The sequence below is a fragment of the Rhamphochromis sp. 'chilingali' genome, assembly GCF_963969265.1.
Source record: "Rhamphochromis sp. 'chilingali' genome assembly, chromosome: 13".
Lineage (NCBI taxonomy): Eukaryota > Metazoa > Chordata > Actinopteri > Cichliformes > Cichlidae > Rhamphochromis > Rhamphochromis sp. 'chilingali'.
The window spans coordinates 9,106,158-9,127,547 of record NC_137940.1 but is presented as its reverse complement, the minus strand read 5'-3'; the positions used below and the strand labels follow the sequence as shown (position 1 = coordinate 9,127,547).

Below are 21,390 nucleotides of genomic sequence, written 5' to 3'. Positions count from 1 at the left end.
GTGGACATCTCAGTCTGGGCTCTAATGTTCACAAAGCAAAACTAAACAACCTCAACCCTCGTGTGTTTTCTGCAATGAGATAAATGCATTTGCTCTAGTGGTAAATACATATAAATGAAACCTTCATACAGCATTTAAATGGATTGCTTTATGTTACAGCACAGCATATAGACAGAAAAAAGTCTAGATTTCCTCATAGAAAGTTCTAGGACCTGTTCTAACTTGTTGGGTGATAATTTTTCATCATTAACACTTTTACTTTTCACATGATTTATTCCTGGGGGAATATTTTTTCCAGCTTTCATGGAATTTCTTGACAGCAGGAACAACAGAGCTAATTTTTTCTTTGTTGGCCACCTGCTAACTGGGCAGTTTTAGAAATGTGAGGGCTGCTGATGGTGGGCTTTTACCCCTCACCTGTAAACGGCCGATGGGGTAATGTTGTGATGCGGGCAGGACACCCAAGTTTGTAACTGCGATAACTCAACATAACTCTTGTGAATGCATGAACTTGAGAACAAGGCTACGTAACATTCTAGCCACCACCACCACCATTTTTTATTTTTATTTATTTATTTATTTTTAAAATTTAACATGCGATAAATAGAAAATGCACAATTAAGGACAGGGAGACTTGAGAGCTGTGGCTTTAACCAAAAGTTGTCATGTTTCTTAATCCTTTTGGAGTTTTAATGGGTAAAACTACTGTAGTTAAATAAAGGCTGGTTTGATCATCATGGTCATTCTTATTTTTTGCGTTATGCTTATGCTCCCTGAAGGTTTGCTTACAAAGCGCTTTCATTTTAGCATGTCAGCAAACTCCTGTGTGGACGCAGCTGTTACATTATTAAAATGACTGCTAACAAGGTCTATTGATATGTATGCCTGTTAAAGACATTAAAATGGGAAGCTGATGTTAAAGGGTGATTAAAGGTCAGATATGTTGCTCAGATGTTGTGTTGTGAATGAAACGGGGAACAGAAAGTGATATAGGACAGCAGTAAAACTCCACTTCTCTTTTTTTTGTCCTCAGCTAATCCCCTGGGAATCCTCCTCGCTAACATCATCTCTCCTGTGATGGCTGAAACATCTGCACAGATCCCAAAGCTGGTGAGTTTAACAAAGAAACCTTTGGTGTTCAGAAAGCAGAGTAGTCTGTGATGCTTATAATAAATGAGAACACCAGTAATCGGACAACCGGGTTTGGCTGGTTCATAAAAAGATTTGTGAGTGTGAAGGACATTGGTGGTTGTGACAGATCCCCAGAATATTACAGGACAAGTGCTCCAATACACTGATTAGCCACAACATTCAAACCAACAGCACAATGTTTCGCCTGCCATAATGTTTGTGCATCAGGCCCAGATCCTACAGGACAAGACAATGCTGTGTTATGTGCATTACACAGAGAGACTCCTGTCCTCGGGGAGTGCTATTTTTTTTTATTTATTTATTTATTTTTTTACCCAGATCTACACTGTATATTAAAGATGATGGAAGCTCCTAACATCCACTCAGACAACAGAAAGTCAATGATGGCAACTTCAAATGACGATGATTAACATAACTGCCGGCAGTTACATTAGGCAACCAGAGCGTGGATTATGCACTATAGCCAGCAGGGGGCATGTCCTCTAGTCTAGCCAGGTTATTTTATAGGTTATTATAGTTTGTAGTTACACACGGCTGCTCCTTCTGTAAATTTAAGTCAAAGCAGGCATTAAACGGGGTAGCTTTATTGTTGTGATTCATGAATCGTTACCATAGAAGCGTAAACCACTCTTCAGTTTCTCAGATCAAAACTTGGATGGCAACGGCTAAAACGCTCAGCTCGAGTCATCAAAAATGCGAAATGTCCATCATTTATATACAGTTTGTGTCCCAAGCATAAAATTGTATTAATAGAAAATGATTAATGTTATTCATTTCACCTGTCACTGCTTTTAATGTTGTGGCTTGTCAGTGTACATAAAACTGAAATATGGCTCTGGTCACCTCGGCTGCTAACGATGATAAATGGTGTTTGATTTAAGCTGCAGTCACCCATTTATCATCACAATATTTGTTTTTCCTTTTCTTTCGCTAACCCTTCTTGACTGGTAACTGTCTGGTATGGGCGAAATTATTAAAACCTTTAAAAAGCTCTTGTTTTGGATTTAGGTGATTGCTACAGAGAACTGTGTGACTGCACCTTCTCACCCTGCACTCTGCCTCTGATCTCCTCACCTTCTAATGATGATAAATTGTGTCAGATAAGGTGCAATCACCCATTATTCTTTACGTTATGTGTGTTTCTCTCCTCTTCCAGCTTCTAGCCTATGCAATACCGACATGCATCATCTGTGTCCTAGCAACAGTGGGGATACGCAGCAGTGCCCCCCCGACGCCGCCCTCAGCCAGCGCAGAGACCTCCAACTCAGAGCCGTTTGTACAAGGGATCAAGCTGGTAAGAAAACACAAAGCAGAAAAACACTTCTAAACATTTGAGTGCAAACAGAGCCTGAGGTGTGTCATCGAGCCATATTTACTGATTTCCTGGTTAACTGATATTTCAGTTATTCTAATCTCTGAAACTGAAGATTCATTTGGCTTTAGAGTGAATTTCAGTTCACAGTTCTGTTCAGTTCTGGCCCTCAACTTTACTGTTGTTTCACACTTTGGATCTGTTATTAGTGTGGTCAAAACTGGCCTAGTATCATGAATAACAAACTAAAGACCTCTGCTTCCTGTGAGCCTAACCATGGAGGGGTGTTTAAGATGTTTTTAGACATATCCTACAACTGTTAAGCTAGTCCTGCCTGTAATTATCTTACTGTTACAGTTAGTCAGTATTTAAGCAGATAAAAACAACGTGAAAAGGTTAAGAGTTGAATTAAAGATATTAAAAAAACACAATCCAGGTAAATGTTATAACTTCAGCTGCTCGGCTGATTTATTTCTGGTGAAAATGTAGCTTCATGTGAGATTTTTTCTTTTTTTGCTGTAAGCGATTATGAATTTTAAAAACTCAAATGTCTAAAATATTTAATTACATAACTATATAATATTCTTTCCATACACATGTTTAGAATAGACAGCGATTATAAGTGATCATTAGCCTGTTCTGCATCTCCGTCTGATGGTTTAACCCCACCACCACTCCAGCATCCACCTGCATGCTCCTGCAGTGTAATTACTCCCCTTAATTGTCATTTTTGTACAGAGTGACGGCAAACTGGAGTTATATTATTCTTTAATCTAAAATGTCGAAACCAATCAAACAAGCTCCTAAATGACGTGACAACAAAACCTGAGGTATCTACCTCTGTCATTACTGGTACACTTCAGCAAATGTAATGATAAACTCGGATAAAGCAAATTTTGCTTTTTTGATACCTTTTTTAAAAATTTCTATTTAATTTGATTTATATAACACCAAACACAACAGCACTCACCTCAAGGAGTAGTATGTCATAAAGTAAAGAACCTTCAATAACAGCAAGAAAACCCAAACAATCAAACACCCTCCTTTGGGTGAGCTCTTGGCAACAGTGGGAAGGAAAAACTCCCTTTTAACAGGAAGAAACCTGCAGCAGAACCAGGCTCAGGGAGGGGCGGGGCCATCTGCCGTGACTGGTTGGAGGTGATAACACAAAATAAATTCATAGAAAAACTCATAATTTAGTTTATTTTCTTAATTTATGTAGCACTAATAACAGTAGCCAACAATCAGACTATTCCACATGAGCAAACACCTAGGAGCTTAGCGATAGCGGAGAGGAAGAGCCCCATTTTAACAGGAAGAGACCTTCAGCAGAAACCAGGCTTGGGGAGGGGGTTGGCATCTGCATCTAAGAGGAGCATGGAGAGACCACGAACAACAAACTCAACAAAATACAAACTGCAGGAGGGAAGACAAAAGTTAATGACCAACACTTGCGGCATCTGACATTGACATAAATAATAAATGATAATGAAAATAACGATCAATTTCAAACCCCACTGACATTTCCAGCAGCAGCAGTGATTTCGCTGACAGTGACATTTGCGAGCGCTCGTCTGGCTGCACTGATGCCGTTTCTTCCTGCAGCGACTGACATTTCCATCGGCAGCAGTGACGTCTCTAACAGAGGCGGCGATGAGTGTCTCTGAAGTGAGGATGTTCTCTCTGCATCCGTGACATTTCCCCCCCAAACGTGCCGCTCATACTTTCCCTGCACCTGCTGTGATTATCTCTCTATACAGTACGCAGCTTTTGTTATTAATGCGAGTTGCACAGTGCTGATTTTAGCATCTTATTTCCCAACAACACAGTTTGTGCGCTATGTCTGCAGGCTCTGCACAAATGTGTTTGCATTACCTGTGCCAGGTGAGCGTGGAGTCGCAGACAGAGTAAACAGCAGCCAGCACGCTGTTGTTTCACCGCTTCATTTCATTTTCTTTGCACATGTTTCCCTTGTTGATGTTGCCGCAGTGCGCTTGTTTTCCCCTGAGGCTTCTCTTACAAATCGTCCGGTCTGTTTCTTCTGTAGTTACTGACGAACAGAGCCTACCTCGTCCTGCTGCTTTGCTTCGGCTCAGGGATCGCCGTTTTCACCTGCTTCTCCACGCTGCTGGATCAGATCCTGTGTGTAAAAGGATACACCAACGTAAGTATATGCCAGGAGAAAGACTCCAAATCAATGTCATCGAAGGATAAATGGAAAAAAAAAAGCAACCCAGACGGTATATTTGAGACTAGATGGTGGTGATGTTACAGCTCTCAAACTGAATAAATTAAGAAAAAGGTTGATGAATGTGTAATTTCTTTGCACAGTAATCTAACATCTTATTGAACGAAGTGAAAGAAAGCTTTTCCCAGTCTTGCATAGATGCTATTTGCTGTAGAAAACATGACTCACAACAGTTATTTACCTACTGAACCTATCAAATCTGACCACTGCAGGACTTTGCTGGGTTGTGCGGCGCCCTCTTCATTGTGTTTGGCATCATCGGCGCCGGTATTCTGGGTCTCTATGTCGACAAAACCAAGAAGTTCATGGAAGCCACAAAGATCAACATGAGCTTCTGTGCTGTGGCGTGCATCGCCTTCTCAGTGGTGAGAACATTCATTTATTACACAAAGAAACGTAGCTGGTCCCTGACTGTTCGTCAGGCCAAGAAGAAGGCTCTGCATTAAGACTTTTGATTGTTACGTTCACTGAGGGGCAAAGGTAGAAAGTAACGAAGTACAAATACTTAGTTACTTTACTTAGAATTTTCAGGTATCTGCACTTCACACGGAGAGAAACGAGAGTGAGGTAACTTAGAGATGGAAAAAGATGTAGGAGGACAGGAGAGGAAGACGAGAGGTTAGATTTAAAGGCAAGGACTGCTCAGTGGTGTTTGATAAACTGCAGATTTAAAGCTGTGATGTGATGTCTTCATTTGAATTTTTATATAACGTGGAGATAGAGATATATATATATATATATATATATATATATATATATATATATATATATATATATATATATATATATATATATATATATATATATATATATATATATATATATATATATATAATAAAAAACGTGTTTTGATAAATTATCAAGTGTATTCACACTAGCCAGTGTTTCATGATCATCCCTCCTGTCTGCTTTCCCACTGACCACTGCTAATACTACCTCTGATGATCTTGGCTTAAGTATGCTTCAGTCCATCTCAGCATTCCAGCTCCACCTCAGCCTCCTTCATTTTCTCTTTCATGCACAAAGCACTCTTGCAGAGCACGATGTTCTTGTTTTTAAGCATTTTGTGGCTTTATTTGTGAAGCGGTGACATGCTGTCCTCTCACATGCTGTATAGATTTGTTAATTACTTACAGTGATTTCATGTCATTGATTAAGAGTCCTCTTCCAGTTCACACAACTGTTCCCAGGCACAGCATATAAACTAGACTTTGGATGCTACAGATCGGCTAATGTGAGAATGACGTAATACTAGGTACTGTTTATCCTAAAAAAGTCTTGGTCCTGGATCAAATCAAGCGACTGTCAAGTTTATGAAACTATTAAGCCTTTCGTTATGATATGGAGTGTAAACTGTGACCATAAAGACGGGCGCATAGTGAGCAGGAATAATCTATGGCATAAAAACCATTGGACTGATTGATAGATCTCAAAACGGCCATTCGCCACTGAAGCTGGCTCCAAAGGTGAGTCAGTCGCCAGTCTTCTGCTGTTGTTCCGAGTTTTAGAGACTGCTGCAATGGAAATCTAGGAAATTATGGATATTTTCTTTTTCTCCTCTGATTTTGATATTTAATATGAACATTAATGCTGAACTCTTTTCAGCAGGATTGTATTCATTTCACGACAGATTGTAATGATTATTTCTTAATCTAAAGTATTTTTTGTGTGCTGACACACAAACCATGCTGTCAGAAATGTGCGGCAGATTCTTGAAGTTAATTTTTTGTCTATATTAAAACTGGTAAACGCCTCTCGCAGACTAACGTACAGTTTTTTCCAGGCAGACGTTTATATTTGCGTGAAGTGTATGTCAGACAGAAGTTGAGGGCGCTTAAAGGAAATGGAAAGAGTCAGTGTTTGATGTGCAAACACTTTGAAGAGAAGGCTTGTTTGGTCTTTTTATCAGGTTATGCTGACAGCTCTGTTATGTTAATGCAGTGTTTCAGTAAAATACAGCATAAATTAAAATTCTATATCAGGTTATTGAGAGGACATCCACTACATAAAGAAAACTGTCTTCAGACGCGGGATTTATATGCAGCAGACAGTAACTCAAATAAACACAAATAATTTACTCCATATACTTTCTTAAATGCTCAAAACCCTTCTTCTCCAGTATTATGGACAAAATAATGAACTTTTAAAATGATCGTTAACTGATATAAAAGACAAAAAACAGTGATGTGAAGGTGAAAGTATCACATGTGTGTTACATAAATTGGAAAAAATAAACTTGAAAGTCAGGAAAATATTATGTTATGAATATAGTGGTCTGTTTTTGTTTTTGTTTTTTTGCCCTCCTTGGAGCTCACATTTTAAATTTTATGGAAAGGCATGTTTTCATCACAGGAAACTGAACTAACATTAGAAAAATCCACTGAGGAGCCACTTTGGTTCATCAGTAAAATGACTCTGGCATATACTCTCACACATTTGCAGGTGTGAGGAAGGGAACAACGAAATGTGTAGCTTATAAATTAAATATAAATATTTAAAAATAATAATAAATACAGCCTGTATGTAAATACATCTAAATGTACAGAGTTGGATATGCATTAAAATTTAGGCACTAGAAGACGAGCGACTGGTATGAATCAATGACTGAATTTAATCAAAGCTCTCCTATAAACACTTGAAAACAAGCTTCGAGAATCTCAGGACTTTATTTGGGTATTTATTCTGAAGCATTAACGGTCAGTGGTCATCAAGAAGGCTGCGTGTCGTCAGTGAGAGGTGATGAAAAGTTTTAAAAAGCTTTTTCCCCTCACAGGTTTTAATTAGTCTCCCACTGACTCTCACTTCTAATGTGTCTGACTTAATAGAAAGAAATTAAAAAGCTGTGGGTGCCAGCGAGCCCCAAAATAAACAAGTCTGTAGTTTATTGATTGTAAACGCAGTTAAACAACCCCTGTTTAAATACACGAGGGTGGCAGAATATTAAGAACGCTCGAGAGTGACCAAGAGTGGCCATCCAGTATTATAGTAAACCTTCACCTGAGTGTTAAAACAAAAAGACTCAGGTGACTCTGTTGATGTACTTTAATATGTGGAAAAAACATATATTATATTGTATCAAAGCCTAAAAGACCCCCTTTCTTTCTGGTCCCGGCCTCTCAGGTGTCTCTGATGCCGCAGCAGAAAGTCGCCGTGGCCGCCGTCTGCTCTTTCTTCGGCTTTTTCGGTTTTTCCATCTACCCGGTTGCCATGGAGCTGTCGGTGGAGTGTTCGTATCCCGTTGGAGAGGCCACGTCAGCTGGACTCGTCTTTGTATCGGGGTACTAATGTCTGAGCAACACATACTTATGGTTTTATCTCATTTTTTAAAAATACTGGAGTTCTTGCAAAATTCTGCTGTAAATTATCCTGAAGATCGTAAAACCACTTCAGAGACAATATGAGGAATGTATTTATCATCTAATTGTGTCTTAAAGTCTTATTAAAGAATGGGGGGGAACTAAATTTTCACTAAATCTTCAAACGATGCACAGAGTCATCTTAGAAAATCTTTGTCTAGTTTTTTTTTTTTTTTTTTTGGCTTTAATTTTGCAGGAGATTGCTTACTGTAAAAATCAGCTGCTTAGCTGACATCATAACAAATGGCTTTCATATTTGTGCTGTCACCTGTAAAATGTTTTGGGTCACTGTTGTGGGTGTTTCAGTAAAATGTAGCCTGACGTCACCTGGAGATGCACTCAAAGGCTTTCAGCTTTTCATGACCCATTTAAAAAGTTTGTGCTGATGTTGACAGATCATGTTATATCAGGTGTGCCTGTAGTCGACCATGTGCCTCAGAGATTAGATAGTAAATAGAAAAATGTGAAGTTGCATTACTGAGACTGATGTGACCGTTTTCTTCTTCCAGACAGGTTCAGTCGGTTGTCTACATCGTCCTCCTTCAAGCTCTGACCACACGGCTCGCAGACTCTCCCCTGTCCACCTGCGGGGAAGCAGCCTTGAGCTGGAAGGGTAGGTCGCATGATGTTACATCAAACCTCTGTCTGCTGCTGGTCGGTTTAAAGTTTATTGATGTGCATTAGTTTAATCTGAGGTCCGTGCTGGATAGAGTCGGTCCCAAACTCTTTCATGGCATGCATTTCTAATTTCTCTTTGCTATTTGGGCTGATTGCGACCTGATGAATGTACAAACAAAGAATTACCTGATTTTGGTTTTTTGTTTTTGGGGGTTTTTTTGGGTTTTTTTGTTTTTTTGTTTTGTACCTGATTTTGGCTTCTGAGAAAAATGAGATCCACATATGAGGACATTCGCTTGTACACAAGAAGCCTCCATGAAAGTGGAAATGTTTTGTAATAGACGCGTAATGTCTTTGAGGAGAGCGTTTGGACTAAAACTCGACCTTCCTGTCGTCTCCTACCCTCAGTGCCCATGATGGTGATGGCAGGGCTGTGCACTCTGTTCACCTGCTGCTTCCTCGTCTTCTTCAACACCCGCTACAGGCGACTGGAGGCCGAAGAACAAGCGACTTACGGGACCAGAGAGAGCCAGCATCTATACAGGAATGAGCACCCTCCGTGGAGGCGTAAAGCTGCTGATAATACAGAGGAAACATGCCACTATGAGTGAGAGCAGAAAGGTACTCGAACAGATTATCTTTTTTTGTTTTGTTTTTGTTTTTTAAATAAAGATGTTTGTGTGTAGTTTGATTAAGTCACAAACTTTTGGTACATTGTTGGATGTAACAAGTAAATAATCCAAATTTCCAATCCTCAAAAAAAAGTTTAAATTATTATTTTCCAGCCACTTTGGCATGTAAATAATCTGTGTCAATACATTAAAATAATTTCCATCTTCTTTTTCTTCTCATAATAATAATGATAATAATAATATTATTATTATTATTATTATTATTATTATTATTATTATTATTATTATTATTATGAGAAGAAAAAGAAGGAAACCATTTTAATACAGGACACTGCACTTTTACTCACTCAGATTTAATATAAAGGTGAAGAAATGTTACCTCAAAATGAAGTTCGTTGTGTACACGGGTACAAAACACCCACCCACACCTGACCAGGTACAGTAGAGTAAATGGTAATGGGAGTTCGGTGCTTTGTTACAAAACCTGCTTTTATGGATTAAGTAAAATTTCACATGTAGACCACATGTGTCAGCATTCATGTATCCACTGTCCTTCAGTGCACTCCACTTTAGTCTTACAGTCTTCCTTTGAACAGCAAACATGTAAAGGTCATAAACTGTGAGTCACATGACTCAGCACACTCGTTCGTGTGCAGATTCATTTTGCCTCTCAGGGACTGACTTTGTGCCGTCAGTCAGCACTCGTGCTGCTTGAAATAACTCCTGATGCCATCCTAGTACAGTGAGAGACTTGACTTTATAGATCGTAGGAAGGAAACTTGCATACATTTTTGAAAAATCACTGTAAAAATCACAAATATTCTCCAGATATCATGTCTTACCTTTACGTGTTAAACGGGTTTTCTGCAGGTTTCTGAAAACTGTTTTTCAAACATGACTACCTGAATGTTGTTAAAAATAAACATAACATCTTTCTACCGCTGTAAAAAATAAAATAAGAAAAAACTCCTAAAAAGTGTTTTAACCACTTTAATGCTTTCTTTTTGTAAATGTGTGGCCTTCTTAAGGACTGCAGATGTTTTAAAACCCTTGAATAATGTTGAAACCTCACAGGTGAGACATGTGGGCTTTGTGCAATAAAAGAAAACAGTGTTTCAGCTGTGGGGCACTTTATGACAAAAAACATGTACACAGTAAATAAGAACACTTTTCTAAATCATGTAAATCTTTTTTTTTACCATTAAATTTGTTAATCTTTCCTGCTTGAGTTTGTTCATGTTACTGAGTTCAAATTTGATGCTTTCTTTGAGCTAAGAGGCAACAGGACAGGATACTGATGCTTTGCCTCATTTTGTGCAAAGGTTGACAGGACTGTGCAGTTCACACTATGTTTGAGTACCTTGCAGAATCCCATCTCTACAATAAAATTCATTTGATTCATCAAGTTTTATGGCATTAATTCATGCAGTTCTCTTAAAGTCCTACAACAGCTTCTTATTGTTTATTCAGATTCAGCTTTGCAAAACTAAACTGCACTGCCATGTTCTTTTTAGAGACAAGAGGCTGTGTCCTCAAACTCTGATCAAGTATTGCGTGTTAGGAAGTCTTTGTCTAATTGTACTGTTATCAAATAACATGCTAACAGAGGCCTGTAGAGTCTGAGGAGTCATGAGCTTTCTGGAGTTACTGACTCGGTCTGCTTGCTCCAATCTCTGGGGTGAATTTCTGCTCCTGTGAGGATTGTGGAAATGTCTGAATACACACCCAATTGCTCCAGAGCGGCAAACTGACAAAGCTTCTGCATTTATAGAGGTGCTCAAGCTTGCTGATGATAAATGAAGTGGATTAGATTAGATTAGCAGTACCTCTTAGTTCTATGAAAGCAGTAAGGCTGTACTTATGCACTTAAGCACTAGATGTTGTGTAAATGTTTACTTGTCCTTTTTAGGCATTTATAACAATATTTCAATTTTTATTTACATTGGTATGTTCAGATAACCTCAAACTGGATGCTCCCCCCCATTCTGTATTTTCATGAAGACTCAATAACACAAACGAGTGGATGGATAAAGACTCTGTAGAGCTTTAATTACTTCCCAATTCCACATAAAACAAATATAAAAAAGTAGAGCACTCTCTAGATTCAGAATCAGTCAGAACCGACCTGGAACCTCCCTTCCTATGAAGATTATTTCTGTAGCTCCGTCTTCATACAGTTTTTAAAAAGATCCATTCATAACAATACGGCCAGGAGGTAAAAATAAACAAAAGAGAAAACAAAGAAATACATCCAAAAGGAAAAAAAGGAGCGCTACCACAAATTAAAGATTTTCTCAACAGACATCCTCTGATGTGGCTGCACATGAGTGAAATGAATGGCACCAGACAGGAAAATAAAAATAAAACTGAAGAGGAGATTCTTGATGCAAGAGCTGGTTTTTCTAATGTGTCGCTTCATCACATCGGGTGAACACAAGTACACATTTCATCGGGATCGTGTGTCTCAAAGCTGCAGGGCGCAGAACTGCTGGTACACGGCCAGGATGTGGTGGTCGAGCTCGGCGGTGAACAGCAGGTTCTCCAGGGTTCCCATGTACTGCTGGATGGTCGCGTGGTGCTGCAGAACGAGGGGGAGACGTCACAATAGAGTTCACAGAGTGAGTTTAGGGTAAAGCTAGCCTTGGTTTCCATATTCAGATACATTAAAGGTACAGAACTTAGCAGTGTGTGGAAAGATTTTTCTTCCCCCCCAAAATGTCTCTTTTGGTAGTAAAGGGTTCCAGCCTGTTCTCCTGTTGAACCAAAAGCCAACTGGAACTGAGTGAATCACATAAAGCTGGCATGTTTATATTGGCTCATGTCCAGCACAGCAGTATTTGCCTCATGTTTACAGTGCTACTCCTAGCATCTTAAAGCCTGCACCTGAGCCTGAGGTTCTGCTGGACATCTCTTCCTGTTAAAAGAGTTGTTCCTTCCCCCACTTGCCAAGTGCTGCTAGGTCCCTCAAAATGAAGGGCCTTTAGTTTATAGCAGGGGTGGGCAACTCCAGGCCTCAAGGGCCGGTGTCCTGCAGGTTTTAGATGCGTCCTTGATCCAACACAGCTGATTTAAATGGCTAAATTACCTCCTCAGCATGTCTTGAAGATCTCTAGAGGCCTGGTAATGAACTAATCATTTGATTCAGGTGTGTAGACCCAGGGTGAGATCTAAAACCTGCAGGACACCAGCCCTCGAGGCCTGGAGTTGCCCACCCCTGGTTTATAATATAAGGAACCCCTATGTTGTTAATTAAATAAGAAAAATAAATTGGATAATAGAAGACAAAGTAGCCTTTATAAATGAGATTCCAGCCTCTCTGCTCTCAGATATTTTAGATTTTTAGAGTCAGAGTGGCTCACTTTGCATGTAAGCACTACTGGCCTGCATGCAGTGTGCTATGCATGCTTGAAATTACATAATTTTTTTTATTTTTTTTTTATGAAAATGTGGCAGACAACTTCGTCATTTATATTTTTCTGATTTTCCAAGTAGCTTTATGGATGCCATAAGTCCCATTGAACCTAATACTGTGTGTGAAATTTGTGTTTGTCTCAAAAGTCTTAAAACTACAAAGAAAGTAATTGCTTGTCCTTTTCCGGAGGAGTAAAGAAAGTCAAAATTTTTACTCACCCAAAGAAAACTAAAATCAGACTAAGTGGGCATTAATAAAAGAAATCTAATGATGTGTGTGTGAGAGTGTTTTGTGCTTTTACCATGAGGAAGATTTGCTGCAGCCGCTCGATGCCGTTTTTGTACCAGGGCGTGCTGATGTCAACGCTGCCCGTTTCACAGCGAACCAGGTGCTCCGTCAACAGCATGATGAAACGCTAAGGATGGGGAAAAGCCTCATTTAAAAATGCTTTTATGGAGCAAGCTTTTATCTTTGCATTTTAATCTCTTCAGCTCGAGAAAGAAGAAAGAGTCGGCAGTGGTGACTGTCATGACGCTGGCAACCATTTTAGCCTACACGAATCCAGGAAGTTTAACAACCTTGGAGTATTCAGTTCCAGAAAAACTGATCAGTCAGCTCTGAGTGTGTTCACTCTAAGTGATCGCATTTATCTTTTAAAACATCGTCTGTTACTGTGGTCCGATATGAGCTTTGACCTTGTCTCTCTAATGAGGAAATGAAATAAAGTGGCAGTCAGCTGCTTTGGTGACGAGAGGAGGCCAAAACCAGAAACTAAACCAGAGTTTAACTTCCGTTGTTGGGGAACTGAAAACCTCAGTTTTTACTGATTCCACTTTCTTGAACACAACCCTGGTAGAAAATCAATTCTGTTCGGAGATTTTTTTTTTTTGGTCTAATCCCAGAATTTAATCCGTCCCCTCATTCTTCCTTCACTGACATTTGACTGAGCCGGAGGAGGCGGGTCAGATTCAAACCCAGCAGTTGTTTCATGTGTCTTCACTTGTGATGATATAGATCTAACCCTTTCTACAGTGCTGTTAGCACACAATGTTTACCTTCTAAGGAGCAATCAGCTGCAGTGATGTGGGGATCTGCTCAGATTTAACACAGACACAAGCCACTTGACACAGGGCCACTAGAGGGCACTACAAAAGATTAAATCCCTTGTTTACTTCCACCTGCAGAAGTTGGAGAGCTGGCACCAGCAGCGCTGCAACCTTGAAACCGGTTAAGTAGTTAAGAAGATAAACTGTAGTCTTCCGTACCTGGAAGATGACAAGGAAGAGGTTTTTCTGCTCGCTCTGAGCAGACTCCACCTTCTCCTGGAGTCTCTCGATCTGCTCCTCCAGCTGACCCTCCTCATCTTCACTGTTCTTGTCCATATCCTCGTCGTCCCCGCTGTCGCGCTAGTAGTGAACAAAAATTTGAATTCATTTTACACAATTTGTTCATTATTTTAAGTTTAACGTTAAAATAATGATGATTGCATATTGGGGGGAGGGTTACCCTCTTGTGCTGCTGTTTCTCCAGTTTGTCTTTGGCCTCCTCCAGCTCCTTCTGGATCTTCTGCACGTGTTTGTTCATCTTTCGGATGGTCGAGTGCAGGATCTCCCAGATGAAAAGTCTAGATGAGGCACAAAGTCTTTCAGTTTACAGAGAAGACGCTGCGCTTGCGTCATGAGAGCTAAAACCTAAACATCTGCGTGTCCCACCTGGTGAACTCGTGGGCCATGTCCTGAGAGAAGAGCCAGTTGGCGACTGCAGCACAGTCCACAACCTGCGTCCGAATCAATTTGTCCACCAACACGGCGATCATCTGCCAATCAGCAGAGTTTACATGAACCACAAAAAAAAAAAAAAAAAAAAAAAAAAACTGGCTTCATTTACATGCTCGTGGGTCTGTTTGTTGTACCTGCGGGTGGTTCCTCCACACTTCATACAACACTTTGAGGAGGTGCAGCTTTCCCTCGTCACTGTTGGCCAGAGTCTTCAGGATCTCGTGAAACCTGAAAGCAATCAGACGCAGGTGAGGCCAGCAGCTCTCCAGTCACTGCATGTGCATTCAGAGCATAAAAAGCAACTAAATTAAATAATTTTCCTTTTATTTCAGCTCTTAAAAAATAATAGTTTCTGGCACTTTGTATAACAGCAGAAAAGCATCTGATACATCTCTCTGTATCATAGATGAATACAATACAACATTTTGGTGGCAACAGATGTTCCTTACTTGCCGAGCGCACTGAACGAGTGGCTGAAGGATTTGGCTGCTAGGTTGAGCAGAGTCTGCAGGAACACGTCGATCTTCAGCGGATTGAAGCTCTCGCCCTCGTCTGGAGGGACCGAGAAAGAAATGTAATCAAAGAAGGGAGAAGTGTAGGAGAAAGACAGCACTGCACAAATGAACTTTTCATGCAGGAGCAAGTAAAACGAAACAAGAAACAAACCATCATCATCTTCCTGATTGGGGTTGGGGACCTCTTTGAGGACGGTGAGGATCTCTTCGTTAGATGCTCTGTTCTTGATGGCGTTACTGACGGTGATGGACATGGGGTAACCCGGTAACGAGGCTATGAAGCAGCAGAGTCCAGTATTTAGTTATCAGTCTGCTCCTTTTTGTTTTTAAGTAACAAGAAAACAAAATGTCTGGCAGTCTTACAGGCGCTCTCGTCTGGATATTTATATGTAAAGATGGGGTCAGCAGGAATGAGGGCCGAAAAGGTTGGAGGCACGATGTCCACTATCCTCTGGTGGTATGAAAGTCTGCAATTAAAGCAGCACAACAGAGAACAGCAGAGAAATGAGCAAAAACACAGACGTTCTTTCCACTACAATTTTCTAATCCAAAGGGCTTTTTAAATGTTTTCTTGTTATTGTACTCTCTTCCCAGCCTTACTTCTTCCCTATAGTGGCCCTGATACACCGTCACAAACACTCAAGATAAAGAAGATAAACCCTCTCTAACTATATTACTACACCTGACTTGTGTCCTGATCTCCTCTACAGGACTGGAAAACAAAGAAAGCATAAATAGTGCCCCAATACCTCATGCACTTCTCCAGAACCTCTTTGACAAACTTGGGCTTGGGTTTCTCTAGATCCACGGTCAAGCAGTCAGACCTTTAAGACAGAGCATGATTTAGGTTATAATATTAAAAAGGCAAAACATAAATACAGCCACTTTAAATGCTCCCAGTCAGTCACTCACCAGTCATCCCAGCTCCATCGGAACTGGAAGTTGCTCAAATGATGAGAAAACCAGTTGATTAGTCTGCAAAAATTAGCAGTGTGATCACATTAGAGTTAAATGAGAGTCAGGAAACCTCTTTGTACTGTTAAAGTTAAGACACAGAAACATTACCGGTCTATGCAGGTGGTGTTCATGGTGTCCAGTCTCATGTAAAGCATCTCTGTGGCTTGGGCCAACTAACGGGCAGGTGTTAAGGCTCCAATAACAACTTCTAATTGTTAAACCTTTAACAATTTCCCAACTAGAGTGTGTTTTCTACATATGTGCTCATTAAGACAAGTCAAATCTGATCTCCATTTGTGTCCTTTCACAGACACTTCTACTCATTAAGCTCCTTGTTGTGTTACAGTTAGTGAGTTCAAGTTAACTGAACTGCCCATGGGAGTGAATGTGTGTGAGTGAATGTGTGTGTGTGAATGGTTGTCTGTCTCTCTGTTGCCAGCCCTTAATCAGGCTGGCAACCTGTCCCGAGGCGTACCCCACCTCTCGCTGTATGGTAGCTGGGATAGGCTCCAGCCCCCCTGTGACCCTGACAAGGATAAGCAGATGAGAATGGATGCCCTAGAAGAATTATTCAATTTGATCGCGACATGGCAAATATGTGTTTTTGCATTATCTGGTGCATATTTTTGCTGCCTGTATTAAATTATTATGAAGAAAATGTCACAGGAACAACAGCGAGGAGAATCCAGTCACACATTTGACTCAAATGCTAACCTTTTAGCCCCACAGCCAAGGTTACCCACGATAAACTATTTCACCAAACTCTCAGCGTCTCAGTATTGAATCCTGGGGTTTGAACAATGATTACATAAGACCGACTGCTAAAATACTTAGGCCCTGTTAATCTCTAAAACTAATCTAAATTAAAGATGGCCACGGTTGCCTTTTGCAACAGTTTGGTGTATTTAATTCAAACAAGTGTTCAAATTTTTCAAAGGAGCAGCTAAAGGTTATTTTTTAAGATAAAATAATCAAGGATACGACTTGGGGCAACGATCCGGGCTGCAGTTTGCAGAGCTCGATCAGCAGTGTGGTGTACATGACATCGATGTGAGGCGGCGAGGGCAGCTGGAAAAGTTCCCCAAAGATCACCTACAAGAGAAAAAAAAAAAGCCATTAAGCCAGCAGATTAGACTAAAACAGCTCTGCACTGTTTCTACTTTTTGATGCCAGAAACAAGAAAGAAAATATACCTCGACGATATGATAGTTGAGTGGGATCTTATTTTTCCCTGGGTAGCTGAGGAGCTGGGCAGCGCTGAGCGTTAGGAATAGAACAACAAAAAATTAGTTTAAGCATTTTAGTAAAAAATTAATACGAGTCACTATTTATTCACACATTCAGGTGTAAACAAAAAACAAAAAGCCCTCATTGCTCACCATGTTTTCCTCTCTTTCCAGTGAGTTTTGATAATGCAGTGCAGGTTTTCCTCTATAACAAATCTCTCCACAGAATGGCTGCCGGGCATAACAGGTCCCTGAACAGAAAGAGATGAATATGTAAAAAGTTGCAGAAGAAGAGTTTGACAGACAGCGTTTTATTTGTAATGAACCTCTGGGGCGTCGGTGTAGTCAAACACGCGGAAGATGACCCGGGGCATGGGGTACTGGGCGTCGGGCATGTGGCCCGGTGGGGTGAAGGGGGGCAGGTTGTGTTGCAGGGCCTCGCAGAGCACGCTGTCAAAGGCGATGTAGGGACGAAGAATGTGACGCTCCTGCCAGCGGTCTTTCTTCAGCTTCTGAATCTGAGCCCAAAGGCAGTCCAGGTACTGGAGGAAGGAAGATACGATCCGTTTACTCAGACGAAAACAAACATTGCTGTATCCAAACAGCAAGCTCTAGTAAACATGAGGCCATAAGGAGACACTTTTACTGTTTTGACCATTGCACATATTTGCTGTTGTTTAACCGACTGCAAGACTCACCTCCTCTTGTGGATGGGGTTTATCTGCAGTCCACACCTGCAGCATGGGGACATGGGTCTTTACTCTCCTCCTGAAAAATGTGGATGTAGCCAAGAATAAAAACGAAACAACGGCAGCAAACGATGATTGCTTAATTAAAATCTAACCAAACCGGGGAACGTACTTGAGGTAGCCTTCAATCTGGCTGAGGAGCCGGTCCATCTCCACGTCCTTCTTCTCATAGAGCTCCTTCCCGACCCAGGGCAGACAGGACAGAACGACGTACACAAACCAGTCCGACCGAACCTGACAAAAAAGAGACCAATTAAAGGACTGGATCATAATCCACCACAGTGTGGACTGTGACACAGCCATGGGCTAGTGAAAAAAGATCAAAATGTGCTCCATAATGATAAAGACTCACCAAAATTAAAAGAAAGAAAGAAACAGATAAATCAAATAATTACTATTTTAATGTAAGGTCTGGCTCAAATGTGAACATTACAAATTATTTAAATTGCTTTTGGGTACAATGCAGCTTGTTTCACACCATAAACCATCTGCCTACCTGTGGCACATCTTCCTCCTGAGTAACACTGACAAAGTTTTCAAACATGGCCACCATAGAGGGAGCAGCAATCACGTGGCAGTTGACCAAATCAGACAGAAAACGCACCTAAAGAAAGAGATGTCATTATGTAAAATAAATACAAAGTGGCCATGTTAATTAGTTTAAAAGCAATCTGTAGGATTATTATAAAAGCCAGCATACCAAGTAAACAGCTTCACTGTACAAGTTGTTTTTTAACGTCTCCTTCAACTGCCTGATCATGGCCTCAACGAACTCGCCCCCAAAGTTGTAGTTCCTGGCGTTAAGGAGGCCGACTAAGGTCGTATAAACGGTCAGCTTCTCGGGCAGGAGGCGGGCACTGTCAACAAATGACAACATATAATGACTGCCGCCACACAAAACACACTTGCAAAATTTATTAGAAATCAAAGGGTGAGAGGTGTGAACGTACACAGCACATAAAATGCGCAGAATTTTGCTTTTGTAGTTTGGGAGGTCTGCCTCTAAGACGCCAGCGAGGCCCTCCAGGTTGCTCTCGAGGGATGATGTGCTCTGTAAGGAAATATTTTCGCACAAGAGCAATTTGTCACTAGAAAGCAATTTAACACAAAGCAAAGAAGACTTAAAAAGAACATTCTGGCATTTACTTTAGAAGCAAAGTTTTGCACTGAACTTGTGTGGCTCATCTCTCTAGAGTGGAAAATGAAGCTACTCATCCTGAAAATAAAAATGTGTCCTTCCTGTAGAGTCTCCTTACCTTTTCCCCAACACGACATATCAGTGACTCCAGACGGTCTTCGATCTCAATCGGCTCCGATGTTCTCCTCCTCTTATGGGCTTGACCTCCTGGAAAGGTGAAAGAGTAACACAATAATCAGAGCCAGAAGAGGCTCAACCAGCTCCTGTAGGAATTATCTGTCAGTTTCTCTTAGCTAGTGCACTCTAATCTCAATGAGTCTTTTCAAAGTAAGGATGATAAATTCTCCGCTGTGTTCATCAGTTACACCGTCATTTCACGTTCAGTGGTTTTCAGACAGCACAGGACTATGAATTGAACAATGGTCTGATAAAATAAAGCTATGTGAAGTTCAGAAAAGCACACTTACACTGTCATTTAAAGAATAAGAGCATTAACAAAACATGAATCCAGCAATTGAATTGAACATTTAAAGGGGACCAAATTATTTTTACATTATTTTTTCTCTATTTTCTGTTATTTATATAAAGGTTTATTAACACTGTTAATATATTAAAAGTAAGGATGTAGTCTCGAGTGGTTGTTCGTTATGTCTTATCAAACCAAACAGCACTGTATCAACAGCGTTCTCTTTCTGGGATTAATAAGTTATTTTCCTGGTGTCGCATGCAGACTGCCACACCTAACAGCAGTTCTATACTTGTCTTAAGTGCACGGCGTAGGTACTTCATACTAGCAAACTCCTTCAAAATCTGATGACTTAACCTGATGTGCACCTTCCTGGAAAAGAAACTACACATCACACTACACAACTCATTAAAGGGCTTCAGCCCTAAATATATGTCCGAGTTGTTTTATAGATACAAACCCTAAGGTTTGCAAGATCTGGTCACCTAATGCTGCTTGAATCTTAAACAAAACAGGCTAATAAAGCACTTAGCTGCTATGCTGTTAACCAGGGGTGTCAAACATAAGGGCCAGGGGCCACAATCGGCCCAGGAAATACTCCAGTCTGGCCTCCATGGGCAGCTTTCAAAAGTGTGAAGGAGGGCATTAATTCTGGCTTCTTGATTGTATTTTCATAACTTTTATAGGTTTTTATACAGATAAAGAACTCCATGGCTACTGATCCTATGCCAAAGTAATTAAGCAACAGGCGAACAATTAAATGACAGATATGTTTCCGTTTACTGTACAAATGTATAATTTTTAAAAGAGAGACGTGACAAAAAAAAAAAAAAAGACAGGGTATTTTCTGTGAATTAACAAAAACTGTTTTATAATTCAAACTGTATGTGCGGCTGTGTGTGAACCAAGACACAAAATAACTTTTGACATCTCTGCTTTTTATTACCATCATTGCTATTATTGTGGTTGCTATGAATATTACTACTATTTCTGCATTTCCCTTCTTTTCTGTTTTAATCTTAATCTTGTAAAGCATCTTGAATGACTGTAGTATTTGAAAAGTGCTATATTAAGAAACTTGATTTGCCCATGTACATATGCAAAGTTACCATAGTCCCAGATTAAGAGAAGAGATCTGATTTAATCTTTAAACAGACCAGGTCACATTTAATTTCAGGATCTTGCACTCTGCGGGAAAATATTTGATATTTTTAGGTGATTTTCCCCGCCCATAAATCCAGATCCATAGTTAAACTTTCAATCAGATGTTAACACTAAATCTCGTGCATGTTTTGAAGTGTTTGGTTACCGCCCCCATAGTCGCTGACTACGCTGATTAACGCCAGCTAATCCTGCAGCTAGCTGCACCGGTTCATTTTGCGGCTGCATGCGACTGTTTGAGCACTTTTCTCGCTTTCAGTGCGCCACAATGTAACTGAATACTGCGGTCATCACTGGTTTTGAACTTTCTGGATCTCGCCGATAAAACCCAAACATTAAACTAGTAAAATAACCCTCCCAACAGTGCGTAGGGGACGCATGAAAAGCTCGCTAACGCCAGCTAGCCACCGCTGGTTAGCCTAACGGTGTGAATAACACGCCGTTAACGTGCACCGACTCACCGTCGTTCTCATCGCTGTGCCGCCTCCTGGACATGTTTCACCCCGCTTCGATGTGAATGTAACAAAGCCAAAATATGTGTTGAACGAGAAACAAAACAATGAGTCCGTTAAACGAGTTTATCTATGGATCATTCAGCAGCCAGCCGCTCAGAGAAAAATAAAAGCGGTCTGATTCAAGTGAAGCACATCCGGCTAACCCGGAAAGTGCA

At 40.5% G+C, this 21,390-nt stretch overlaps 2 protein-coding genes across 3 annotated transcripts in view; one reads left to right on the top strand and one right to left on the bottom strand.

Moving 5' to 3' along the window:
* slc49a3 (solute carrier family 49 member 3) overlaps positions 1-9,560 on the top strand; it is a 21,793-nt gene extending 12,233 nt beyond the window's left edge. Inside the window, exons 4-10 of one of the 2 annotated variants that reach the window (XM_080900690.1) lie at positions 1,034-1,110; positions 2,309-2,446; positions 4,512-4,628; positions 4,925-5,077; positions 7,833-7,990; positions 8,578-8,681; positions 9,095-9,560. In XM_080900690.1, coding sequence (XP_080756816.1) covers positions 1,034-1,110; positions 2,309-2,446; positions 4,512-4,628; positions 4,925-5,077; positions 7,833-7,990; positions 8,578-8,681; positions 9,095-9,297 — 950 coding nt within the window. In that variant the 3' untranslated portion in view covers positions 9,298-9,560. The remainder of the gene's footprint in view (positions 1-1,033; positions 1,111-2,308; positions 2,447-4,511; positions 4,629-4,924; positions 5,078-7,832; positions 7,991-8,577; positions 8,682-9,094) is intronic. The other variant, XM_080900691.1, reaches the window with a different exon arrangement.
* Positions 9,561-11,324: 1,764 nt separating this feature from the next.
* On the bottom strand, positions 11,325-21,379 carry ncbp1 (nuclear cap binding protein subunit 1). The gene is made up of 23 exons (XM_080900731.1): positions 21,182-21,379; positions 19,212-19,300; positions 18,906-19,006; positions 18,656-18,812; positions 18,452-18,559; positions 18,068-18,189; positions 17,905-17,974; positions 17,533-17,748; positions 17,360-17,457; positions 17,174-17,237; positions 16,962-17,072; positions 16,089-16,153; positions 15,936-15,998; positions 15,773-15,847; positions 15,387-15,490; positions 15,175-15,297; positions 14,958-15,060; positions 14,643-14,736; positions 14,443-14,546; positions 14,237-14,354; positions 13,996-14,136; positions 13,032-13,145; positions 11,325-11,896 (listed from the first exon to the last, which is right to left on the bottom strand). Exons 1-23 carry the CDS (start codon positions 21,213-21,215, stop codon positions 11,783-11,785), a joined length of 2,388 nt encoding a protein of 795 aa, XP_080756857.1. The 5' UTR covers positions 21,216-21,379; the 3' UTR covers positions 11,325-11,782.
* Between the last annotated feature and the right edge of the window lie 11 nt (positions 21,380-21,390).